This window comes from Malus sylvestris, chromosome 4 (assembly GCF_916048215.2).
Source record: "Malus sylvestris chromosome 4, drMalSylv7.2, whole genome shotgun sequence".
Classification (NCBI taxonomy): Eukaryota; Viridiplantae; Streptophyta; class Magnoliopsida; order Rosales; family Rosaceae; genus Malus; species Malus sylvestris.
In genome coordinates, this window is record NC_062263.1 from 2,516,322 (window position 1) to 2,539,499 (window position 23,178).

The 23,178-nt window shown below is 35.3% G+C and overlaps 4 protein-coding genes and 1 pseudogene across 6 annotated transcripts in view; 2 read left to right on the top strand and 3 right to left on the bottom strand.

The window, feature by feature from the left end:
• LOC126618893 (vacuolar-processing enzyme-like) overlaps positions 1 to 1,534 on the bottom strand; it is a 44,022-nt gene extending 42,488 nt beyond the window's left edge. The window contains exons 1-6 of the mRNA XM_050287110.1: positions 1,303 to 1,534; positions 1,040 to 1,204; positions 782 to 938; positions 582 to 664; positions 270 to 466; positions 69 to 117 (exon numbers count right to left, since the gene is read on the bottom strand). Coding sequence (XP_050143067.1) covers positions 69 to 117; positions 270 to 466; positions 582 to 664; positions 782 to 938; positions 1,040 to 1,204; positions 1,303 to 1,491 — 840 coding nt within the window. The 5' untranslated portion in view covers positions 1,492 to 1,534. The remainder of the gene's footprint in view (positions 1 to 68; positions 118 to 269; positions 467 to 581; positions 665 to 781; positions 939 to 1,039; positions 1,205 to 1,302) is intronic.
• LOC126618894 (vacuolar-processing enzyme-like) overlaps positions 1 to 15,471 on the bottom strand; it is a 57,959-nt gene extending 42,488 nt beyond the window's left edge. Inside the window, exons 1-9 of one of the 2 annotated variants that reach the window (XM_050287112.1) lie at positions 15,240 to 15,471; positions 14,977 to 15,141; positions 14,719 to 14,875; positions 14,519 to 14,601; positions 14,211 to 14,407; positions 14,010 to 14,058; positions 13,726 to 13,917; positions 13,364 to 13,570; positions 13,040 to 13,228 (exon numbers count right to left, since the gene is read on the bottom strand). In XM_050287112.1, coding sequence (XP_050143069.1) covers positions 13,079 to 13,228; positions 13,364 to 13,570; positions 13,726 to 13,917; positions 14,010 to 14,058; positions 14,211 to 14,407; positions 14,519 to 14,601; positions 14,719 to 14,875; positions 14,977 to 15,141; positions 15,240 to 15,428 — 1,389 coding nt within the window. In that variant the 5' untranslated portion in view covers positions 15,429 to 15,471 and the 3' untranslated portion in view covers positions 13,040 to 13,078. Of the gene's footprint in view, positions 1 to 12,695; positions 13,229 to 13,363; positions 13,571 to 13,725; positions 13,918 to 14,009; positions 14,059 to 14,210; positions 14,408 to 14,518; positions 14,602 to 14,718; positions 14,876 to 14,976; positions 15,142 to 15,239 lie in introns of those variants that run through there. The other variant, XM_050287111.1, reaches the window with a different exon arrangement.
• Positions 1 to 23,178, bottom strand: part of LOC126618892 (vacuolar-processing enzyme-like) — a 73,178-nt gene that overhangs the window by 42,488 nt on the left and 7,512 nt on the right. The window lies entirely within an intron of this gene.
• LOC126618900 (uncharacterized) lies at positions 9,424 to 11,576 on the top strand. The gene is made up of 2 exons (XM_050287118.1): positions 9,424 to 9,693; positions 11,006 to 11,576. Exons 1-2 carry the CDS (start codon positions 9,424 to 9,426, stop codon positions 11,333 to 11,335), a joined length of 600 nt encoding a protein of 199 aa, XP_050143075.1. The 3' UTR covers positions 11,336 to 11,576.
• On the top strand, positions 11,609 to 12,225 carry LOC126618901 (uncharacterized; annotated as a pseudogene).

A 23,178-nucleotide genomic window follows, 5' to 3' on the forward strand; every position in this document is an offset into this window, starting at 1 on the left:
TGGTCATATTATTCTAATTTCCCCAACATTAGACATTATTTACATACAAGAAATTTTCAAATTATTACCCTTTCATATTGATTCTCCAAAGTTTCTTTATGCAAATCACTTATGTCACTGCTCTCAAAATGTGAAAATATGGTCCAAAAGTCACCGAAACAACAAAGTAATTAGTATGAGCATTTGATTGAAAATGTATTTGAAACTGACAAAGTAATGTACTCTGTTTAATTAGAACAGCATTTTCATAAAGAAAGGCCCTGCATTACCAGTCCTCCATCCAGGAAATGCTATACAAGTCTCCCAAACAAGTATCAAACTCGGCAGGAACTGATGGGTCACCGGGACAATATGTTCCATAACTACTCTCTTCTGTATTCGACGCGGTGGTAGCATAAATATTCAGATTACTTGAAAGGAGGCCCTCAAACATGCTCCCTGCCTCGCAAGCTTCAATGTAAAAAACCTAATTTTTTTTTTTTTTTCACATAAATGCATTAAGACCTCAGAAAATACATGAAAATCATCAAATAAAGAGTTGAAAACTTCAGTAAGACCGTTACTCAAGTGAAAATTCTTACCATGCTTTTATAACCTTTAGAAGCATTCTTCTTCTTCAGTACACGTATGAGATCTTCCGCATAAACATAATCGCTAGGCATCCCTGAACACAATATACAGTTCATATGTAACCCGAAGAGCAAAATTTACTGAATTTGTGGGACCATGTAAGATCACTAAATATAATTTCCAAAGTTAATAAAAAAAAATTACTAATTACCAAGTAATCCTACAGAACCATGGTCTGCATAATATATGAAAACATGGTCATTCGGACCGCTACTTAGAACCTTGCCACTTCCTCCGGTGAGAGCACTTTTGTCTCCGAGAATAACAGCATAGAGATTGCGTGCGTTAACATGATCTCCTGTATAATCCTGCATTAGAAAAAAAAATACTTACAGGTAACGAAACAATGTTAAACTAGCAAATTAACCAGATAGAAATTAAAATTCAGACTCAGAAAATTAGTTACAACCTTGGGAACTCCTTTATAAACATCATGACCATTTGGCTTGTTGATGATGACACCTTTTCGAGGATTTTCCGAGTTGTACGCGATATCATCGTACATGAAAACGATGATGTTCTCGTCTTTCAGTCCTCCTTTCTTAAGTATCTGGTACGCATGGCATATGTCAGCCTGCATGGAACGACAAAGATTAGCCCTAAATTTTATTACTTGTAACACAATTAACATAAAATGTTACTAATTAATCAAAATTTTGGACAAGCTTAAACCTGGTGCCTGTAGTTGTCGTAACCACTTGATCCTGCAACCAGAACTGCCCATGTTTTTCCCTTATCAGTACTGGTACGTGAAGAGCCCTTGTTATCTCCATTAATTTCAGGGAAGCAGAAGCTTCCATGAATAGCCAAACTTAACAAAGTAAGAGATAGTAAAACCCCACAATAACCATGATTAGCCATGATCTGCAGATTAACCTTGACTAACCAATACCCAAACTCTCAAGTCAAGTACGAATACATGTTCTTCTAATGAAGGAGTCAATTTATAGATGTCTTACGGTTCAAATGAATGGTTCAGATTAAATCCCCCCTACGTGCACCAGAAGGAAATGCATGTCTAAAATCTTCTGAGGAATAATTGTTTCAAACTTCATCAACCCACTCAACTCTTCATCATCAACCTTGTGATCCTAGACGTACGTGGCCCACCATATCATGGATTAATTCTAACAAATATAATGAAATACGCCAACCATCATATAGTGTAAAAGATAATGAAAATAGATATAATTTATTATAGTATAGTTTAATGGTATTTCTCTATATTTTAAATATGAAGTCTATGTTCGATTCTTCAAAATGACAAGCTTAATATTGTAGTATAGTGGTATTCCTCTTCACTTATAAGTGCATGGTAGGTCATAGGTTTCGGCTCCCTAGAATTCGATACGAAATTATGATTGACTCATAGTATGACTTATCCAAAACTTCAACCCGCAATATTGTTGTATATGAAAAATTTGTCTCCGCTTATAAATGAGAGGTTTTACATTTGACTTCATTGATCTGGTGAGTTTAACATCAAATTATTTTGACTAACACATATTGTTGTAAAAATCCCCGCCTAGGAGCTAGGCGGTTAGACAACGCCCCGATTAGTCCCTAGGCATTTGAAAATAAAGAAAGTGCTCCTAGACCTGCTTAGGCGTCCGCCTAGCTTGCCTAGCACGCCTAAACACACATATGTCGCGACTCTTAAGAGACTTGTTGAATACTTAAACGAACACTCATTATATGCTTGGTCACTATATTTTCAATATGGTTGTCTAATACTTTATAATCTGTCATTTTATTTATCAATATACCATAAAATTACTTAAACCCGCCCCGCTTACGCACTAGACCCCAGCTCGCTGCCCGACTAGCGGCTAACGTCTATTAGAACCTGTGTAACTTAGCCAAATTTTCCATTCTTAATGTTTAATACAATGTCCTAAGATTGATTTGAGCTAATTGCCTTAAAGTTTAAGATTTTGGGTTTGGATATTTTAATATGGTATAATTACCACTCAGCACAAGTCATCTATACAAGGATCATCCAATAAAATTCTTGGTCATCCAAAAAGGGGCTTATGGTTTTGGTCCAAAACCATGACCCCAAACTTTTGGACTATGGATCCATAGTCCAAAAGTTTGGGACTACAGATCTTCTATTTTTGCATTGGAATTAGTAGATGTGACTGATGAACTAAATCATGCAAATTTGGATAAATTTCTTCCATTCAATCGAATACATTGCTGATTATGTAGTGACATTTCTCACAGAATTGCTGTGTGACACGCATGAAAAATTGCTATGTAAGGGACATCCTGTAATTTTATGTGCATAACCACCTTATATGAATGGGTGGTTATTCGATTTCAAAATTTTCGCTTTTAATGAATATTTGTAGCGTCATTTAGTACTATTGTTTGATGGTATTTATCTTTATTTGTAAGTAAAAGATCTTAAATTCGAATGTCGTGGCTGACGAATTCAATAATAGGCTGCCCAATTTAACTTCTCTCTCTTTAGTGTAAATGTTGTATTGAACCAAATTAATGACTCGCATAATTATTTGCACGTTGAACATGTAATGTTTATTTTATTTGACCAATAGTGGAGTGGACTGACCTCCGAGGTCATGCACCACAGCTTTCTGTAGTCTATCAAAAAGTTACATGACCTAATAATTTGTATGGTGTGGCATGTTTATTTTATTTTCCCATCTAGAAGAACAGTTGTGCTAGGAAATAAATGTACAATTTATTTTTCGATACAAGTTATATTTTATTTTAAATTAATTTAAAGTTTGGGGATGAAAATTCAAATTTCGGCGGGTGCTCACGTTGGGGTGAGTCAACATCTAAGTTCAAATAGAATTGTGATTTATTTTTCTTTTCTAGGAAGACTTCCATTTGTACAAAGGTTAGGATTTTATTTTTATAATAAAATAGATTAAAAATGTTTCTTCTTACTCAACAAAGATTGAATCTAGATAAATTCATGCCTCGACATATACAATAATGCATAACAATGTTAGGCTCTATATTTTAACAGCACAAGCGGGAGCTCATTTACTCTAGCCAATGTAGTTACACCTGTGTTTGAATATGTACAATACAATTAGGAGTTCGTAGGACATAAACAAGGGATTCCTTATCTATAGAGATGTACAATTAAGAAAGTTGATTAAAATATATATGCTAAAACAAAAATTAGGCACAAATGAAGTGGGTTGTCAAGTAAACAGAGAGAGTATAGTGAATGGTTGGATGATGACCAAACCCCACTTGTAGAATGATAGAAGTACAGGACTTAAAAACCGGTGGCCCTTCTAAAGAAAGAGTAGAAAAGATTGAACTTTTCAAAGTTTTGAGACCCAATTGTGAGACCCAGAAGAATGCACGCACTCTTCATATATTATGGTAATTCCCCTCAATGTGCTTTGTGCGAGCATAAAACACCGAATTGAAATCCATGTTGGTGGCCACAAAGTAACAAGGTAGAAGTAGGACTTTAGGAGTAACCTCCAACTCATTAAGTAAATGAGCAATCCAAGCTTCAACAGACAACTTAGGAAGAGAACGATATTTACCATCATAAGAACAACGAGAAAAGAATCGGTTGTTTTTTAGCACTCCAAGTTATATGGCTGAGATCAAGAAACATACAAAAATAAATAGTCAAATGATGAGTATCAGAACAACCAGCTCGATTAATTAGCATTGGAAAAATCAAAATATGATGGAGACCAACAACGAAATATAGGCATAAAAACAACCAAATTTGAAGAATGAGGAGCACTCATAAACTGAAAAAAAAAAAAAAAAAAAAAAAAACATTATGATGTAACACTGTTTGGATGAGAAAATTTAAGATTATTAAAGAATTTTGAAATGACGGAATTTGTTTTATGAAATTTGTGAATTTTCTGTTTAAATTCTCCCTCATAGAAATTTAGAAATACTACCTAGTTACATGAAATTTAAACTTGAGAATTGGAGGTCCCAAATTCCAAGTTTTTTTCTATGTGGAAATTCTATATTTTTATGTTTATGAATCCAAACAAAGGAATTGGTGCATGTCAATCTAAAAATTTTGACTTTTGCCAAAATTTCAAGTTTATTGTCCTTATCCAAATATAGTATAAAAGAAATGTCGAAGGTGTGATAGTGAAGAAAGCCAACAAGCTATCTATACTCCCCCATGACATCATAAATGCAACTCTCCCTCAAGAGGACAATTATTTGGAGGTATGAAAACACAAGCTTTTTTTTTCTTTTTGAACATATGATATATTATTTACACTAAGGGGAAGGGGGTGAGCTTAGCCTCACAATGGTCTAGCAATAATGTGGTTCAAATTTGCATCTGGCGAGAATCAAACCTAAGACCTCTCACTTACATGTGAAGATGAATATCACTAGACCGTAGTACTAAATGGCAAAACATAAGTTGTTTTAATTGGCTAATTTTCTAGAGTGTATACAATACATGTCTGTAATCGTTCGCCTTCATTTCCATATAGTCCTTAGTTTAGGTCTAGATACTGATTACTTCGATGACACGAAAGTTATTTGATAAAGAATAAAGAATATATCTTCTGGATTTCATAAGGCAATATTCATATACACTCATTTAGGGAATGACTCTAGAGTGACTGAATTATTTTAGCCGTGCGAGATCAATTCAGGCTATTGACTTAATGTAGGAGTGTTTGACCTAGTTGATTTAGGATAATTTTTAGACAAAAATCTGTTTTGATTTGGCCTAGGAATTAGGCGACGAAACTCCTACAAAAATAAGTTCTGCATCTTTCCTTAAACGCATATGGTATAACCCTAATATTCAATGTTGCATCTTTCGTTTTACATATGTTAGGTTTTGAGAGCAACTCAGTGAAAGTTTTCTAAACTTAGCATTCATTCATACATCATCTCTTCATGAAAAAGCTGTGTTCCCTCGCACTCGTGCAAATCTTTGTGTTTCGTATTCGTAGTTTTACTTTCGAACTGTTAATTGTGTTGTTTGTTCTTACTGTTTTACAGTAGGATTGGAACCACTGTCTGCACTGTGTCTCGATCCACCAAATTAGCAATTTCAAGGTACAAACTAGAAGTCATTTGTAAGTGAAAGGTTTTAAGTTAGATTCTCACTAAATGCGAATTTGAACCACTTTATTGCAAACTCATTGTAAAGCTTAGTCCACTTCTCCACCCCCTTAATGTGGATAATATCGTTTGTTCCAAAAAAAACAAAAAAGTTACAAACTAGAAAACCAGTCTGACATAATGTGGCACTTGAGAAGATAATGGTATACTTGGTTTGTGAAAGATGAAGTCTTACATCGGTACAGGATCAGGTGGCATGTAGCCCTAAATTAATAAGATAGCGAATCAAGGTCGATGAGTTCGAACTCATTGCCACATGTAATAGTTACTAAGAAAACGAGATAGGGTCGAAACAATAGCATCAACATACAATATAAGAACCATAATACCAGAAGACGAGCAAAAGATATATTAATCCTGATTTTGAACAAACCGAAATCGGATCAAGAAGCCACTGATTTGTGACATTAAAACCAAGCTCGTATACCTTGCTTAAGACCATAAATAGCTTTGTGCAGTTGGCAATGTTGAGTAAGATGACATGTGAGCAGAATCAACAGATGAAGTTATTTTCGCACATCTTTTTTAGATTCTCACAGAGTCTTTTTTTATTTATGGCAATCAGATTGAATGAATCAAGCAGAATCAACGATCAAGATAGAACAGAATTTGTGCAAAAAGTTAAAAATAGTGTGTGAAAATATCTTCTAATCAACAAATCTTGGAACTTGAAACATGATAACAATAGTGCTCACATATCCATAAAGAAAAACATTTTTTCATATCTAGTTGACTGAGCAGTCAACCAAATTGTGCAATCGACAACTTTGGGTAAGGTGAGTAGAATCAACAAATTCTGGATTTTAAGGCAAAAAACCAGTAGTGCCATATCCATGAAGAAAAGCATTCTTCCCACTTAGTTGACGAGAGGTCAATCAAAGGAAATGAGCCATGTAATAACAATTCTAACAACAGTGGGCTTGACTCCAAACTAAAAGTCCTGTTAAATCAATTTCGGGATGTTGATAAAATCTCGTATGCCATCATTGAAACAAAAAAAAAAAAAACGTTATCTTGGCTTCTGAAGACTAAGGAGAAGTCCTACCCAATTCACTTAGGGTGCGTTTGTTGCACCGGACTGTGTCGGATTGGACTAGCTTCAGGGACTAAGCTGGACTGGCTTAGACTAGACTAAACTAGATTAACTTAGTGAAGCGTTTGGTGCAGTGTCAGACTAAGAAGCAGGATAATTAACAAACTCTCAAATTATATTATTTAATCCTTATCTTTTTAAATATGTTTTTATAAATTATCAAATTATAATATTATACTATTTAATCTATTTAATCTATATCTTTTTTAATATTTTATTATTAATTTTATCTTTTTATTTTTTGTTTCTAGAATGCACGGCAAACTCCAGAAGAGACCAGCTTCTAGAATCCCCTCTCCCACTTTTCTCCCTACCCATCTTCGTCCAACTCTAGAAGCTAGAGAGCTACAGAACGCACGACAAACAAATCTCTCTAATCCTGTTTGAATTCCAGTCCTAATCCATCTGGAAGAAAAAACGCAGAAGATGAAGACAAAAGCAAAACTGGATCCCATTTGAAACCCAGATCGATTCCATCGAATCCCTCAAAATTACAGCCTCCTCCTCCCCCCACAACCCTTGCACCCTTCTCCCAATTAACTACCATGACAGCCCAGTTCATAGATGACGAGAAAAACCAATCCTCATCGCCTTTTCCGACTTCCCGGGTTCAAATTCAGAAGCCATTAATGCCCGGAAATCGCTGCTGCAGCAAAAGCTAAAAAAAAAAATGTAGACGGTGAGGCGCTCAAGATCCTGCAGCGCTTGGAGTGGATGTTCATAATAGAGAAGGTTCTCACTGAAATGGACGAAAACGATGGGATGAAGAAACGGGACTACTAATCCCAGCCTTTTGCACTGCATTAGTAGCGAAGCCCTTAGCGAACACAAGTCTCATTTAGTCCCATTAAACCTCATCCTTTACCAGCACCAAACAAGGGACTAGGACAGTTTCTAGGCCAATCCTACCTAATCCTAGCTAAAGAGGCCAAACAAACGCGGCCTTAGTGGCCAATTCATGAAATTTTACATATGCAAAAATTTAATTAAAATTAAGATCGTTTAGTCAATCAATTGTAGCAAATAAATAGACGGTTCTTGATGCTTTTACAAAATCTGTCCATTTGTTTTAAAATAGTTCAATGACTGAACTATCTCATATTTTATTGATTTTTTGCACATGTGATCTTACAAAGTGTTTTTTAATATGAATGATTCTGATCATATTACAAAGTGCTTTCAATATTATAAAGTCCTTTCGAGGGAAACTCTCATAATGAAGACCCGTTGTATCACAAAGAAGGTAATTTTTTAGACCAAATTTTATAAACCATGTAACGTGGATGTTAATGATTAAATTATTATTGCAGTATTTTTTTTTTTGTCAAAAGATATTAGATTAGATTAGCCACCAACGGGATTTGAACCCACGGGGTACGACCTTTTAGATATTAGATTAGCCACCAACGGGATTTGAACCCACGCCGTCATGCAAGGGCCCAACACTTTCCATCACTGTAGTAAAATACCACTTGCAATTATTACTTAAGTATTGATTAATGTTTTTTTTATTGTACACATCATATAATTTACAAGGTTAATCTAAAAATTTGAACCACTTAAAACTACTCTGAAATAAAAGAAATAACCGTGTTGCACTCCTATACATGCAAGATGAAATCAACTTGGCTTTAGAGTTTGAGGGACCATGGGTCCATCCACACCAAAGCCAAAGGTTCTCCCATCATTGCATTTTTGCACCATATTGTAATACTTGAGAGATTAAATATATCGATTAAATTTTATAGACTAAATGATATAGAAGTTGATGGTTAAATTATTATTTAAGTGTTGATTAACGTGCTTATTATTAGTGACACATCATTTAATTTGCAAATTTAGTCTAAAACAATGCTAAGGAGACTCTTTCAAAAGTGAGATTTTTCATGAACTCTCACTTGCATCTTCACTTGCAGGATTCACTAGTTATGTGCTACCGGATTTTGCCGGTTCCTTCCAGGGGGATTTTGATATTCATTTGACAGTCACGTGCCGGTTTACTGGTAGGGACCAAATGTTCTTGGTTGGGAAAATATCCCCGAAAGGACATTTTTGGAAATACCGTCTCGGGCAAAAATGGAATGATGTGACAAACTTTGGCTTTGGGTGTGGATGGACCCGTGATCACTCAAACTCTAAAGTCCACTTCATCTTCCATATAATCTTAGGTAAATTAATTTTTTGAGTAATGCTAGTTAGATTAAACAGAAATGCAAAAGAAACTCGAACTTAAATTTTATAATGTTGATACAAAAATTATGTCTAAAACATACAAATTTAATCCAATTAGTATTACTAAAAAAATAGTCTACTTTACATTGTTCGTCATGAAAATAAAAGATACTGATAACCATGTCGCACCATTTCACACACCAAGATGAAATCAACTTGACGTTAGTGTTTGAGTGACCACGAGTCCATCCACATCCAAAGCCGAAGGTTCTCCCATCATTGCACTTTTGCACGATACGGTTTTCCAAAAATGTCCATCGGGGATATTCCCCCAACCAACAACATTTGGTCCCCCCAAATCCCTACCAGCAAACCGGCGCGTGCCTGTCAAATGAAAATCAAAATCCCTCCGAATGGAACCGGCAAAATCCGGTAGCCAGTCTGATAAGGTCCTGTTTGTGAAGAAAATAGACCGGCCACCACCGGAAGAGTTTGAGACTGACAATGAGTCTCTGAGAGTTTTAGGGTTTGGTGTTTATTCAGCGGTTGGAGATATGGCTGGAGTTGGAGTTGCAGAAAGAGAAGGTGTTACCCTGCAGGAACTGAAGAAGAAAATGGCTGAGTTGTCAAGGGAGAGAGACTGGGATCAGTTTCATATCCCTCGAAATCTGCTTTTGGCTCTGGTAATTTGTACAACTTCAAAACCCTAACATCAGTTCAGTACCCATTTGTGAAATCTTAGTAAAACTTGCTTACAGCCATCGTTTCTGCTTCTATGATTGTTTGTCCACATACCCATTATCTATTATTCTCCTATTTTTTTATTAAGTAATGTTAGGGAGATTAAATTTATAGACAAAATTTTGTAAACTAAATGACATGGGAGTTAATGATTAAATTATTACTTATACGTTAATAAACTTACTCATTCATGTTAGTGATACATCATTTAATTTGCAAATTTTGTTTGCAAATTTAGTCTTCCTAGCATTATCCATTTTTATTAATTTTATTTTTATCCAAAATGGTATCTGACATTGCATAATGATAATGAAACCCTGATTTTGTCCACTGTAAATTATTTTGATAATTTCGTGGAAAATCTTATTAAATTGTTAGGTGAACGACCTTTGACCACCTTTTAAGAGTATTTTTGTCAAACCTTTTTATTATTGTTATTGATTTTTACTTTGGGTGGGATTTTTTGTATGATTCTTCACATAGATACAAAAATCTCTCTTTTCTTGGTAATATTTGACATGAGTACTCTGCGTTTGTTTGAGTTTGAAAATATAATACTGAATTAATCAATGAAATAGTAAGATCTAGTTTCTGTTCTCCAACTATACAGGAAATGATACGGATAGAAAATGTAGAAACTTTCAATTATCTTCTTGGATTTAAAATTCTGGGTTTTGGTTGTTGAGTTTATATTTTCTCAGATGTCTGGTTCCCATCAATGAATTGTAAGTGCAGAAAATGGAAGAACCAAAAGGGAAAAAGAAGAAAGAAGACATGTGTGCAACTGATTGAATAGATTGTCTATCACTGTTTGTTTTTTATCATTGTTCTTTTTCATATGTGAACTCAACCACAAGAAGGGAAGAAGACCCCAAATAGAGTTGGATCAAAAGGTTATAGTAAATATAAGGATAAATGTAATGGTTATCCAATATTAATTTTAGAACAACTCCAAGTATGCATCTTGGTAAATGAGTGCCTATATTCGAGAGAAACTTTCCTACACCTCGGTACAATGCTGTGCATTGAGACAATAACGAGATGCCTTGTGGGACATTTAAAACACACGGCATCATATTATTCATTCAAGATTAGACTCTGATCCAGGTGTCGATAAGTCAATCTCTGTCTATAGATTCTACACACAGTTAAAGACCCCATTTTGATGTGATTACTCATGAGATTCTAAGCATTATAACTTGGTCAGAGATCCCCTATTTTCCTTTCCCAATTTGGTGTATAATGTGCATTCAGGTGGGAGAAGTGGGAGAGCTATCAGAGATATTTCAGTGGAAAGCAGAGGTTCCAAGAGGACTGCCATACTGGAAAGAGGAAGAGAAGCAACACCTGGGGGAAGTGCTCTCAGATGTGTTGCTCTACCTGGTTAGGCTCTCTGAAGTTTGTGGCATTGATCTTGGTAAAGCCGCACCACGAAAGCTGGAGCTCAATGCCATCAAATACCAAGTCAAGCTTTGCAAGGGCTCGTCCAAAAAGTACACGCAGCTCAATGCAGAAGATAATACTACCATGTGTTGCAGTGATCATGGCGTGTCAGGCACCAAAAACAGTAGTTGTGAACGGTGATATGTACAAATAGAGTCGGTTACAATTTTTTTAACAAAACTAGAGCTAGGAGATGCTTAACAGACGAGTTGAAGTCACCTTAATTGTATGCTTAGCCCATCTAGTTCTGCTTTTGATTAGGAGTTTGTAATCGGTTCAGAAGCCCCTCTTATGTTTTGTATTTAAGGATTGTGTAGCCTTTATTATTGTATTTTGGTTTTGTAAAAAAAATAGTTCTGAAGGTTGTCTATTTCTAGCCTTTTAAGCTACAGAGTTCTTGGTTTTTGAGCTTCACTTTCAGAATGGTTGATTTGTTGCTTACTCGTATCTTTTATTTTCTTTCAGCTTCATTGTTCTTCTATCTATTATTCAAGCTGGGGATCTTCCAATGCATTGGAAAAAGGCTATGTAAAATGTGTTGGGCTGCATGTGAGACGTATGGGTTTGCATTGGGAGATATTACTTGTATCTTGTGGCACAAGCTAAGGAACACTAGGCGGATAGGTCGACTGAGGCACCTCACCGCCATTGCCGCCTCCGCCAATTTTCAGACATAGAACAAGGCTTCAGTTCGAGTAAAGAAAATGACATGTGGGATAACTATCATAACTTAAACTTCAGTATAAAGCGGAAGTTAGTCACCGGGAGAAGAAAGGATAGGCTGCAGAGCTCTATTTACCCTTCAAGTAGGCATGTTACTTGTAGCCATCGCCATGTAAGGTTAAAGTCCAAGAGAAGGTCTGTTCGGGTTGTGGGCAGGTCTCGAACGGTGAGAAGCTCTAGACGTCTTCAATTAAGCAAGGTGAGAAATATTAGAAGGCAAGCCAGAATGTCGAAGAGGAGGAGAATTGGATGATCGTCTATGATTCTGAAATTAGTTTGGAACTAGTATTGTATTTTGATTAGTTGAATTTTAGATATGAAGTCGTAAAAAAAATATATGAGATTGGAAATCCTCGCGTATGACGAGACAATATAAATTATAATGCACGAGTACCTCCCTCCCATCGGAGTCTAGAGACCAAATCCAACATAGGTTTTCTCCTTTTCATGAAAAAATGAAACTGCTGGCATACTAAACTTGAAATTATTTAAGAGAAACGAAGTATGAATCTTCAAGTCAAGAGTGTAGATCAACGATTAAAACTGATCAAATTTGATCAACGATGGTATACAGAACTAATTTTTTCGCTGTTAAGTTAAATTCTTTTCTCTCAACAGAGATTTTGCTTCACTAGCATTGCAAGACCATTTCCGAAAATATTTTGTATTATTTCGGTGTTCTTATTGCATCATGATAGTGTTTTGTAAAGATGGTATTTTGTATGCTAGTTTTGGAAAGGATAGAGGTCACCAAAAATGGTGATGATTGCACACAGAATTTAAGAAGGGAATGTCGGTTATTGGAGACTGCTACTGCGGCAGCTCATAGTACACATATATATACATATATGTAATTGATAGGGTTTTGGGATTGCACAGTCAGCCGTTATCTCCATTGGAGCTAGCTGACAAAATGCTCACCAACCTGTTCGTACAAAGCTAATCTTAGCCCTTCATTGGAGCTTTTAATCTAAGCCTTACACTTGTAAAAAACCATCACTTAACTTAAACTAGCCGTTACATTTCAAAAGAAAATAGCCGTTGGCTTTCTTAGTCTAGCTGCTGCAATTTCTTCAAGATCAACTCCAGAAATGTTTAGCATCCAACACATCACCTTCACACATACATATATTGATCATTTATCTGATCAGAAAGGAAGTTCTAGACATTGGGTTTGTTGGCACAAGTTTGATCAGATGCTGCAACCATTTTCTCTGTGGTAATCCCAGCATTGCATATGTTGGCTATAGCTCGTGTGTACTTCATTCCATATGCAGATAAATGTCCACAGTACTTCTCATAAATATTCAACTACATGGAAAGAACTCAAAATCAGTTATCTCGGAGATAAGACTTGTTTACTTCAAAAAACTGAAGAAAGAAGCACAAGCACTTGCGTGTCGTCTAGATCAATTGGATGTATAGAATTACAGGAGATGAACTTACAAAGTTCTTGAAGCAGTCCCAATTATCTACCACAGGTTGGCCCTGTGGCCTAACATTCATTAAAACGTTTGAGCTCTTCTCGTGTCCGAACAAAGCCTCCCCTAGTTTCGTTATGCTATAGTCCACGTTTTTCCTATGAGCAATTTCAAGCAGCAGCTGCTTCTGAGCACCCTGTTTCTCTTGAGATCCAGTAGGAGCTCTTTGCAGCTGACACATATATAACGAAAAATACAAATTGTCAAAAACATACGAAAAGTTCTCTAGCCGGAGAGTTTGGCATGTACTAATCAATACATATATGTGTATACATGAAAGTTAAACACATCGAAGTTTGGAATTCAGAATAAAAGAAGAGCAGAAACCTTTTGTTGAAAGTAGAGGAGCTTCGTGTCACGTTGGTCAACAGCCCTTGAGATCGAGGGTGAAGAGATATCGCTGGTGGAAGTATGGCTACGATTAGAAAGATCAGCACCCATGTAAGCAAAGAGGAACTCCTGTTTATGACTCATATCTCCGTACTGCATAACATGCGAATTAGTTGTTCTTCTTCGAACCTGTAATTCAATCGACATGTTCACATGGTCATATTATTCTAATTTCCCCAACATTAGACATTATTTACATACGAGAAATTTTCAAATAGTACCCTTTCATATTGATTCTCCAAAGTTTCTTTATGCAAATCACTTATGTCACTGCTCTCAAAATGTGAAAATATGGTCCAAAAGTCACCGAAACAACAAAGTAATTAGTATGAGCATTTGATTGAAAATGTATTTGAAACTGACAAAGTAATGTACTCTGTTTAATTAGAACAGCATTTTCATAAAGAAAGGCCCTGCATTACCAGTCCTCCATCCAGGAAATGCTATACAAGTCTCCCAAACAAGTATCAAACTCGGCAGGAACTGATGGGTCACCGGGACAATATGTTCCATAACTACTCTCTTCTGCATTCGACGCGGTGGTAGCATAAATATTCAGATTACTTGAAAGGAGGCCCTCAAACATGCTCCCTGCCTCGCAAGCTTCAATGTAAAAAACCTAATTTTTTTTTTTCACATAAATGCATTAAGACCTCAGAAAATACATGAAAATCATCAAATAAAGAGTTGAAAACTTCAGTAAGACCGTTACTCAAGTGAAAATTCTTACCATGCTTTTGTAACCTTTAGAAGCATTCTTCTTCTTCAGTACACGTATGAGATCTTCCGCATAAACATAATCACTAGGCATCCCTGAACACAATATACAGTTCAAATGTAACCCGAAGAACAAAATTTACTGAATTTATGGGACTATGTAAGATCACTAAATATAATTTCCAAAGTTAATAAAAAAAAATTACTAATTACCAAGTAATCCTACAGAACCATGGTCCGCATAATATATGAAAACATGGTCATTCGGGCCACTACTTAGAACCTTGCCACTTCCTCCGGTGAGAGCACTTTTGTCTCCAAGAATAACAGCATAGAGATTGCGTGCGTTAACATGATCTCCTGTATAATCCTGCATTAGAAGAAAAAAATACTTCAGGTAACTGAACAATGTTAAACTAACAAATTAACCAGCTAGAAATTAAAAATCCGACTCAGAAAATTTGTTACAACCTTGGGAACTCCTTTATAAACATCATGACCATTTGGCTTGTTGATGATGACACCTTGTTGAGGATTTTCCGGGTTGTACGCGATATCATCGTACATGAAAACGATGATGTTCTCGTCTTTCAGTCCTCCTTTCTTCAGTATCTGGTACGCATGGCATATGTCAGCCTGCATGGAACGACAAAGATTAGCCCTAAATTTTATTACTTGTAACACAATTAACATAAAATGTTACTAATTAATCAAAATTTTGGACAAGCTTAAACCTGGTGCCTGTAGTTGTCGTAACCACTTGATCCTGCAACCAGAACCGCCCATGTTTTTCCCTTAGCAGTAGTGGTACGTGAAGAGCCCTTGTTATCTCCATTAATTTCAGGGAAGCAGAAGCTTCCATGAATAGCCAAACTTAACAAAGTAAGAGATAGTAAAACCCCACAATAACCATGATTAGCCATGATCTGCAGATTAACCTTGACTAACCAATACCCAAACTCTCAAGTCAAGTACGAATACATGTTCTTCTAATGAAGGAGTCAATTTATAGATGTCTTACGGTTCAAATGAATGGTTCAGATTAAATCCCCCCTACGTGCACCAGAAGGAAATGCATGTCTAAAATCTTCTGAGGAATAATTGTTTCAAACTTCATCAACCCACTCAACTCTTCATCATCAGCCTTGTGATCCTAGACGTACGTGGCCCACCATATCATGGATTAATTCTAACAAATATAATGAAATACGCCAACCATCATATAGTGTAAAAGATAATGAAAATAAATATAATTTATTATAGTATAGTTTAATGGTATTTCTCTATATTTTAAATATGAAGTCTATGTTCGATTCTTCAAAATGACAAGCTTAATATTGTAGTCTAGTGGTATTCCTCTTCACTTGTAAGTGCGTGGTAGGTCGCAGGTTTCGGCTCCCTAGAATTCGATACCAAATTATGATTGACTCATAGTATGACTTATCCAAAACATCAACCCGCAATATTGTTGTATATGAAAAATTTGTCTCCGCTTATAAATGAGAGGTTTTACATTTGACTTCATTGATCTGGTGAGTTTAACATCAAATTATTTTGACTAACACATATTGTTGTAAAAATCCCCTCCTAGGAGCTAGGCGGTTGGACACTTCCCCAATTAGTCCCTAGGCGTTTGAAAATAAAGAAAGTGCTCCTAGACCTGCTTAGGCGTCCGCCTAGCTTGCCTAGCACGCCTAAACACACATATGTCGCGACTCTTAAGAGACTTGTTGAATACTTAAATGAACACTCATTATATGCTTGTTCACTATATTTTCAATATGGTTGTCTAATACTTTATAATCTGTCATTTTATTTATCAATATACCATAAAATTACTTAAACTCACCCCGCTTAGGCACTAGACCCCAGCTCGCCGCCCGACTAGCAGCTAACGTCTATTAGAACCTGTGTAACTTAGCCAAATTTTCCATTCTTAATGTTTAATACAATGTCCTAAGATTGATTTGAGCTAATTGCCTTAAAGTTTAAGATTTTGGGTTTGGATATATTAATATGGTATAATTACAACTCAGCACAAGTCATCTATACAAGGATCATCCAATAAAATTCTTGGTCATCCAAAAAGGGGCTTATGGTTTTGGTCCAAAACCATGACCCCAAACTTTTGAACTATGGATCCATAGTCCAAAAGTTTGGGACTACAAATCTTCTATTTTTGCATTGGAATTAGTAGATGTGACTGATGAACTAAATCATGCAAATTTGGATAAATTTCTTCCATTCAATCGAATACATTGCTGATTATGTAGTGACATTTCTCACAGAATTGCTGTGTGACACGCATGAAAAATTGCTATGTAAGGGACATCCTGTAATTTTATGTGCATAACCACCTTATATGAATGGGTGGTTATTCGATTTCAAAATTCTCGCTTTTAATGAATATTTGTAGCGTCATTTAGTACTGTTGTTTGGTGGTATTTGTTTTTATTTGTAAGTAAGAGATCTTAAATTCGAATATCGTGGTTGACGAATTCAATAATAGGCTGCCCAACTTAACTTCTCTCTCTTTAGTGTAAATGTTGTATTGAACCAAATTAATGACTCGCATAATTATTTGCACGTTGAACATGTAATGTTTATTTTATTTGACCAATAGTGGAGTGGACTGACCTCCGAGGTCATGCACCACAGCTTTCTGTAGTCTATCAAAAAGTTACATGACCTAACAATTTGCATGGTGTGGCATGTTTATTTTATTTTCCCATCTAGAAGAACAGTTGTGCTAGGAAATAAATGTACAATTTATTTTTCGATACAAGTTATATTTTATTTTAAATTAATTTAAAGTTTGGGGATGAAAATTCAAATTTCGGCGGGTGCTCACGTTGGGGTGAGTCAACATCTAAGTTCAAATAGAATTGTGATTTATTTTTCTTTTCTAGGAAGACTTCCATTTGTACAAAGGTTAGGATATTATTTTTATAATAAAATAGATTAAAAATGTTTCTTCTTACTCAACAAAGATTGTATCTAGATAAATTCATGCCTCGACATATACAATGTTACATAACAATGTTAGGCTCTATATTTTAACAGCACAAGCGGGAGCTCATTTACTCTAGCCAATGTAGTTACACCTGCGTTTGCATATGTACAATACAATTAGGAGTTTGTAGGACATAAACAAGGGATTCCTTATCTATAGAGATGTACAATTAAGAAAGTTGATTAAAATATATATGCTAAAACAAAAATTAGGCACAAATGAAGTGGGTTGTCAAGTAAACAGAGAGAGTATAGTGAATGGTTGGATGATGACCAAACCCCACTTGTAGAATGATAGAAGTACAGGAACTTAAAAACCGGTGGCCCTTCTAAAGAAAGAGTAGAAAAGATTGAACTTTTCAAAGTTTTGAGACCCAATTGTGAGACCCAGAAGAATGCACGCACTCTTCATATATTATGGTAATTCCCCTCAACGTGCATTGTGCGAGCATAAAACACCGAATTGAAATCCATGTTGGTGGCCACAAAGTAACAAGGTAGAAGTAGGACTTTAGGAGTAACCTCCAACTCATTAAGTAAATGAGCAATCCAAGCTTCAACAGACAACTTAGGATGAGAACGATATTTACCCTCATAAGAACAACGAGAAAAGAATCGGTTGTTTTTAGCACTCCAAGTTATATGGCTGAGACCAAGAAACATACAAAAATAAATAGTCAAATGATGAGTATCAGAACAACCAGCTCGATCAATTAGCATTGGAAAAATCAAAATATGATGGAGACCAACAACGAAATGTAGGCATAAAAACAACCAAATTTGAAGAATGAGGAGCACTCATAAACTGAAAAAAAAAAAAAAACATTATGATGTAACACTGTTTGGATGAGAAAATTTAAGATTATTAAAGAATTTTGAAATGACGGAATTTGTTTTATAAAATTTGTGAATTTTCTTGTTTGATTAATCTAAAAGAAAAATGGAATTTGAACACGGAATTTTTTCTGTTTAAACACTCACTCATAGAAATTTGGAAATACTACCTAGTTACATGAAATTTAAACTTGAGAATTGGAGGTCCCAAATTCCAAGTTTTTTTCTATGTGGAAATTCTATATTTTTTTGTTTATGAATCCAAACAAAGGAATTGGTGCATGTCAATCTAAAAATTTTGACTTTTGCCAAAATTTCAAGTTTATTTTCCTTATCCAAATATAGTATAAAAGAAAGAGTAAACTGTCATTTAACCCCCTGAACTATCACGTGAGTTTCAATTTCCCCCCTGAACTATTTTTTTAGCCAATTGACCCCCTAAACTATGTTAAAATGGCCAATTAACCCCCTACCGTTAAGTATCTTTAACTCCATCCAATTTTCTGTTAGAAAGTGTCATGTGCTTGGCACATGACCACCTTTTTACATTTTATGTCTAAATCTTTACAAAGAAAACATATAAAACAAATATTAAAAAAAAAAAAAACTTACAAACCCTAAACTTAATCATTCAAAATAATAGAAAAGGTAAGGCTTTTTATATTAACACTCCACAAAATGTTGAATGCACCCCATATTAAAATTTAATATTAAATGACTTATTTACTCCACTATGCAATGACAATTTTGACCTTATTAGGTTTTAAAAAATAAAATTATAAATACACCCCAAATCACTTTTAGCGTATTATTTATCTTCTCAACTATCAAAACCCTCTCATTCTCCATTGTTGAACAAAATCCTAACCAATGAAACTACAAACATGTTGATTGAGAAAAAAAAATTTTGACGAATGAAACACGAAATCGATGTTTCTGAAGCTTCACATGAGGTAAGACTTCACATTTTTCATTGTTTTAGTGATTTCAATGACATCGATAATTATTTAATCTTGCGTTTGCTGCATTATTTTTCAATATGAACCCTAAAAGATGAATATGAATATGAATATGAATATGAATATGAATATATAAGTTTAAATAATGCAGCAAACGCAAGATTAAATAATTATCGATGTCATCGAAATCACTAAAACAATGAAAAATGTGAAGTCTTACCTCATGTGAAGCTTCAGAAACATCGATTTCGTGTTTCATTCGTCAAAAACAATTTTTCTCAATCAACATGTTTGTAGTTTCATTGGTTAGGATTTTGTTCAACAATGGAGGATGAGAAGGTTTTGATAGTTGAGAAGATAAATAATACGCTAAAAGTGATTTGGAGTGTATTTATAATTTTTTTTTTTAAAACCTAATAAGGTCAAAATTGTCATTGCATAGTGGAGTAAATAAGTCATTTAATATTAAATTTTAATATGGGGTGCATTCAACATTTTGTGGAGTGTTAATATAAAAAGCCTTACCTTTTCTATTATTTTGAATGATTAAGTTTAGGGTTTGTATGTTTTTTTTTTTTTAATATTTGTTTTATATGTTTTCTTTGCAAAGATTTAGACATAAAATGTAAAAAGGTGGTCATGTGCCAAGCACATGACACTCTCTAACAGAAAATTGGATGGAGTTAAAGATACTTAACGGTAGGGGGTTAATTGGCCACTTTAACATAGTTTAGGGGGTCAATTGGCTGAAAAAATAGTTCAGGGGGGAAATTGAAACTCACGTGATAGTTCAGGGGGTTAAATGACAGTTTACTCATAAAAGAAATGTCGAAGGTGTGATAGTGAAGAAAGCCAACAAGCTATCTATACTCCCCCATGACATCATAAATGCAACTCTCCCTCAAGAGGACAATTATTTGGAGGTATGAAAACACAAGCTTTTTTTTTCTTTTTGAACATATGATATATTATTTACACAAAGGGGAAGGGGGTGAGCTTAGCCTCACAATGGTCTAGCAATAATGTGGTTCAAATTTGCATCTGGCGAGAATCAAACCTAAAACCTCTCATTTAAATGTGAAGATGAATATCACTAGACCATAGTACTAAATGGCAAAACACAAGTTGTTTTAATTGGCTAATTTTCTAGAGTGTATACAATACATGTCTGTAATCGTTCACCTTCATTTCCATATAGTCCTTAGTTTAGGTCTAGATACTGATTACTTCGATGACACGAAAGTTATTTGATAAAGAATAAAGAATATATCTTCTGGATTTCATAAGGCAATATTCATATACACTCATTTAGGGAATGACTCTAGAGTGACTGAATTATTTTAGGCGTGCGAGATCATCAATTCAGGCCATTGACTTAATGTAGGAGTGTTTGACCTAGTTGATTTAGGATAATTTTTAGACAAAAATCTGTTTTGATTTGGCCTAGGAATTAGGCGACGAAACTCCTACAAAAATAAGTTCTGCATCTTTCCTTAAACGCATATGGTATAACCCTAATATTCAATGTTGCATCTTTCGTTTTACATATGTTAGGTTTTGAGAGCAACTCAGTGAAAGTTTTCTAAACTTAGCATTCATTCATACATCATCTCTTCATGAAAAAGCTGTTTTCCCTCGCACTCGTGCAAATCTTTGTGTTTCGTATTCGTAGTTTTACTTTCGAACTGTTAATTGTGTTGTTTGTTCTTACTGTTTTACAGTAGGATTGGAACCACTGTCTGCACTGTGTCTCGATCCACCAAATTAGCAATTTCAAGGTACAAACTAGAAGCCATTTGTAAGTGAAAGGTCTTAAGTTAGATTCTCACTAAATGCGAATTTGAACCACTTTATTGCAAACTCATTGTGAAGCTTAGTCCACTTCTCCACCCCCTTAATGTGGATAATATCGTTTGTTCCAAAAAAACAAAAAAGTTACAAACTAGAAAACCAGTCTGACATAATGTGGCACTTGAGAAGATAATGGTATACTTGGTTTGTGAAAGATGAAGTCTTACATCGGTACAGGATCAGGTGGCATGTAGCCCTAAATTAATAAGATAGCGAATCAAGGTCGATGAGTTCGAACTCATTGCCACATGTAATAGTTACTAAGAAAACGAGATAGGGTCGAAACAATAGCATCAACATACAATATAAGAACCATAATACCAGAAGACGAGCAAAAGATATATTAATCCTGATTTTGAACAAACCGAAATCGGATCAAGAAGCCACTGATTTGTGACATTAAAACCAAGCTCGTATACCTTGCTTAAGACCATAAATAGCTTTGTGCAGTTGGCAATGTTGAGTAAGATGACATGTGAGCAGAATCAACAGATGAAGTTATTTTCGCACATCTTTTTTAGATTCTCACAGAGTCTTTTTTTATTTATGGCAATCAGATTGAATGAATCAAGCAGAATCAACGATCAAGATAGAACAGAATTTGTGCAAAAAGTTAAAAATAGTGTGTGAAAATATCTTCTAATCAACAAATCTTGGAACTTGAAACATGATAACAATAGTGCTCACATATCCATAAAGAAAAACATTTTTTCATATCTAGTTGACTGAGCAGTCAACCAAATTGTGCAATCGACAACTTTGGGCAAGGTGAGTAGAATCAACAAATTCTGGATTTTAAGGCAAAAAACCAGTAGTGCCATATCCATGAAGAAAAGCATTCTTCCCACTTAGTTGACGAGAGGTCAATCAAAGGAAATGAGCCATGTAATAACAATTCTAACAACAGTGGGCTTGACTCCAAACTAAAAGTCCTGTTAAATCAATTTCGGGATGTTGATAAAATCTCGTATGCCATCATTGAAACAAAAAAAAAAAAACGTTATCTTGGCTTCTGAAGACTAAGGAGAAGTCCTACCCAATTCACTTAGGGTGCGTTTGTTGCACCGGACTGTGTCGGATTGGACTAGCTTCAGGGACTAAGCTGGACTGGCTTAGACTAGACTAAACTAGATTAACTTAGTGAAGCGTTTGGTGCAGTGTCAGACTAAGAAGCAGGATAATTAACAAACTCTCAAATTATATTATTTAATCCTTATCTTTTTAAATATGTTTTTATAAATTATCAAATTATAATATTATACTATTTAATCTATTTAATCTATATCTTTTTTAATATTTTATTATTAATTTTATCTTTTTATTTTTTGTTTCTAGAATGCACGGCAAACTCCAGAAGAGACCAGCTTCTAGAATCCCCTCTCCCACTTTTCTCCCTACCCATCTTCATCCAACTCTAGAAGCTGGAGAGCTACAGAACGCACGGCAAACAAATCTCTCTAATCCTGTTTGAATTCCAGTCCTAATCCATTTGGAAGAAAAAACACAGAAGATAAAGACAAAAGCAAAACTGGATCCCATTTGAAACCCAGATCGATTCCATCGAATCCCTCAAAATTACAGCCTCCTCCTCCCCCCACAACCATTGCACCCTTCTCCCAGTTAACTACCATGACAGCCCAGTTCATAGATGACGAGAAAAACCAATCCTCATTGCCCTTTTCCGACTTCTCGGGTTCAAATTCAGAAGCCATTAATGCCCGGAAATCGCTTCTGCAGCAAAAGCTAAAAAAAAAAATGTAGACGGTGAGGCGCTCAAGATCCTGCAGCGCTTGGAGTGGATGTTCATAATAGAGAAGGTTCTCACTGAAATGGGCGAAAACGATGGGATGAAGAAACGAGACTACTAATCCCAGCCTTTTGCACGGTATTAGTAGCGAAGCCCTTAGCGAACACGAGTCTCATTTAGTCCCATTAAACCTAATCCTTTACCCGCACCAAACAAGGGGCTAGGACAGTTTCTAGGCCAATCCTACCTAATCCTAGCTAAAGAGGCCAA

Coding starts and splice junctions, on each gene's coding strand:
- LOC126618900 (XM_050287118.1), top strand. CDS start 9,424: ATGGAACCGGCAAAATCCGGTAGCCAGTCTGATAAGGTCCTGTTTGTG. Junction 9,694..11,005: donor GAAATCTGCTTTTGGCTCTG/GTAATTTGTACA, acceptor ATGTGCATTCAG/GTGGGAGAAGTGGGAGAGCT.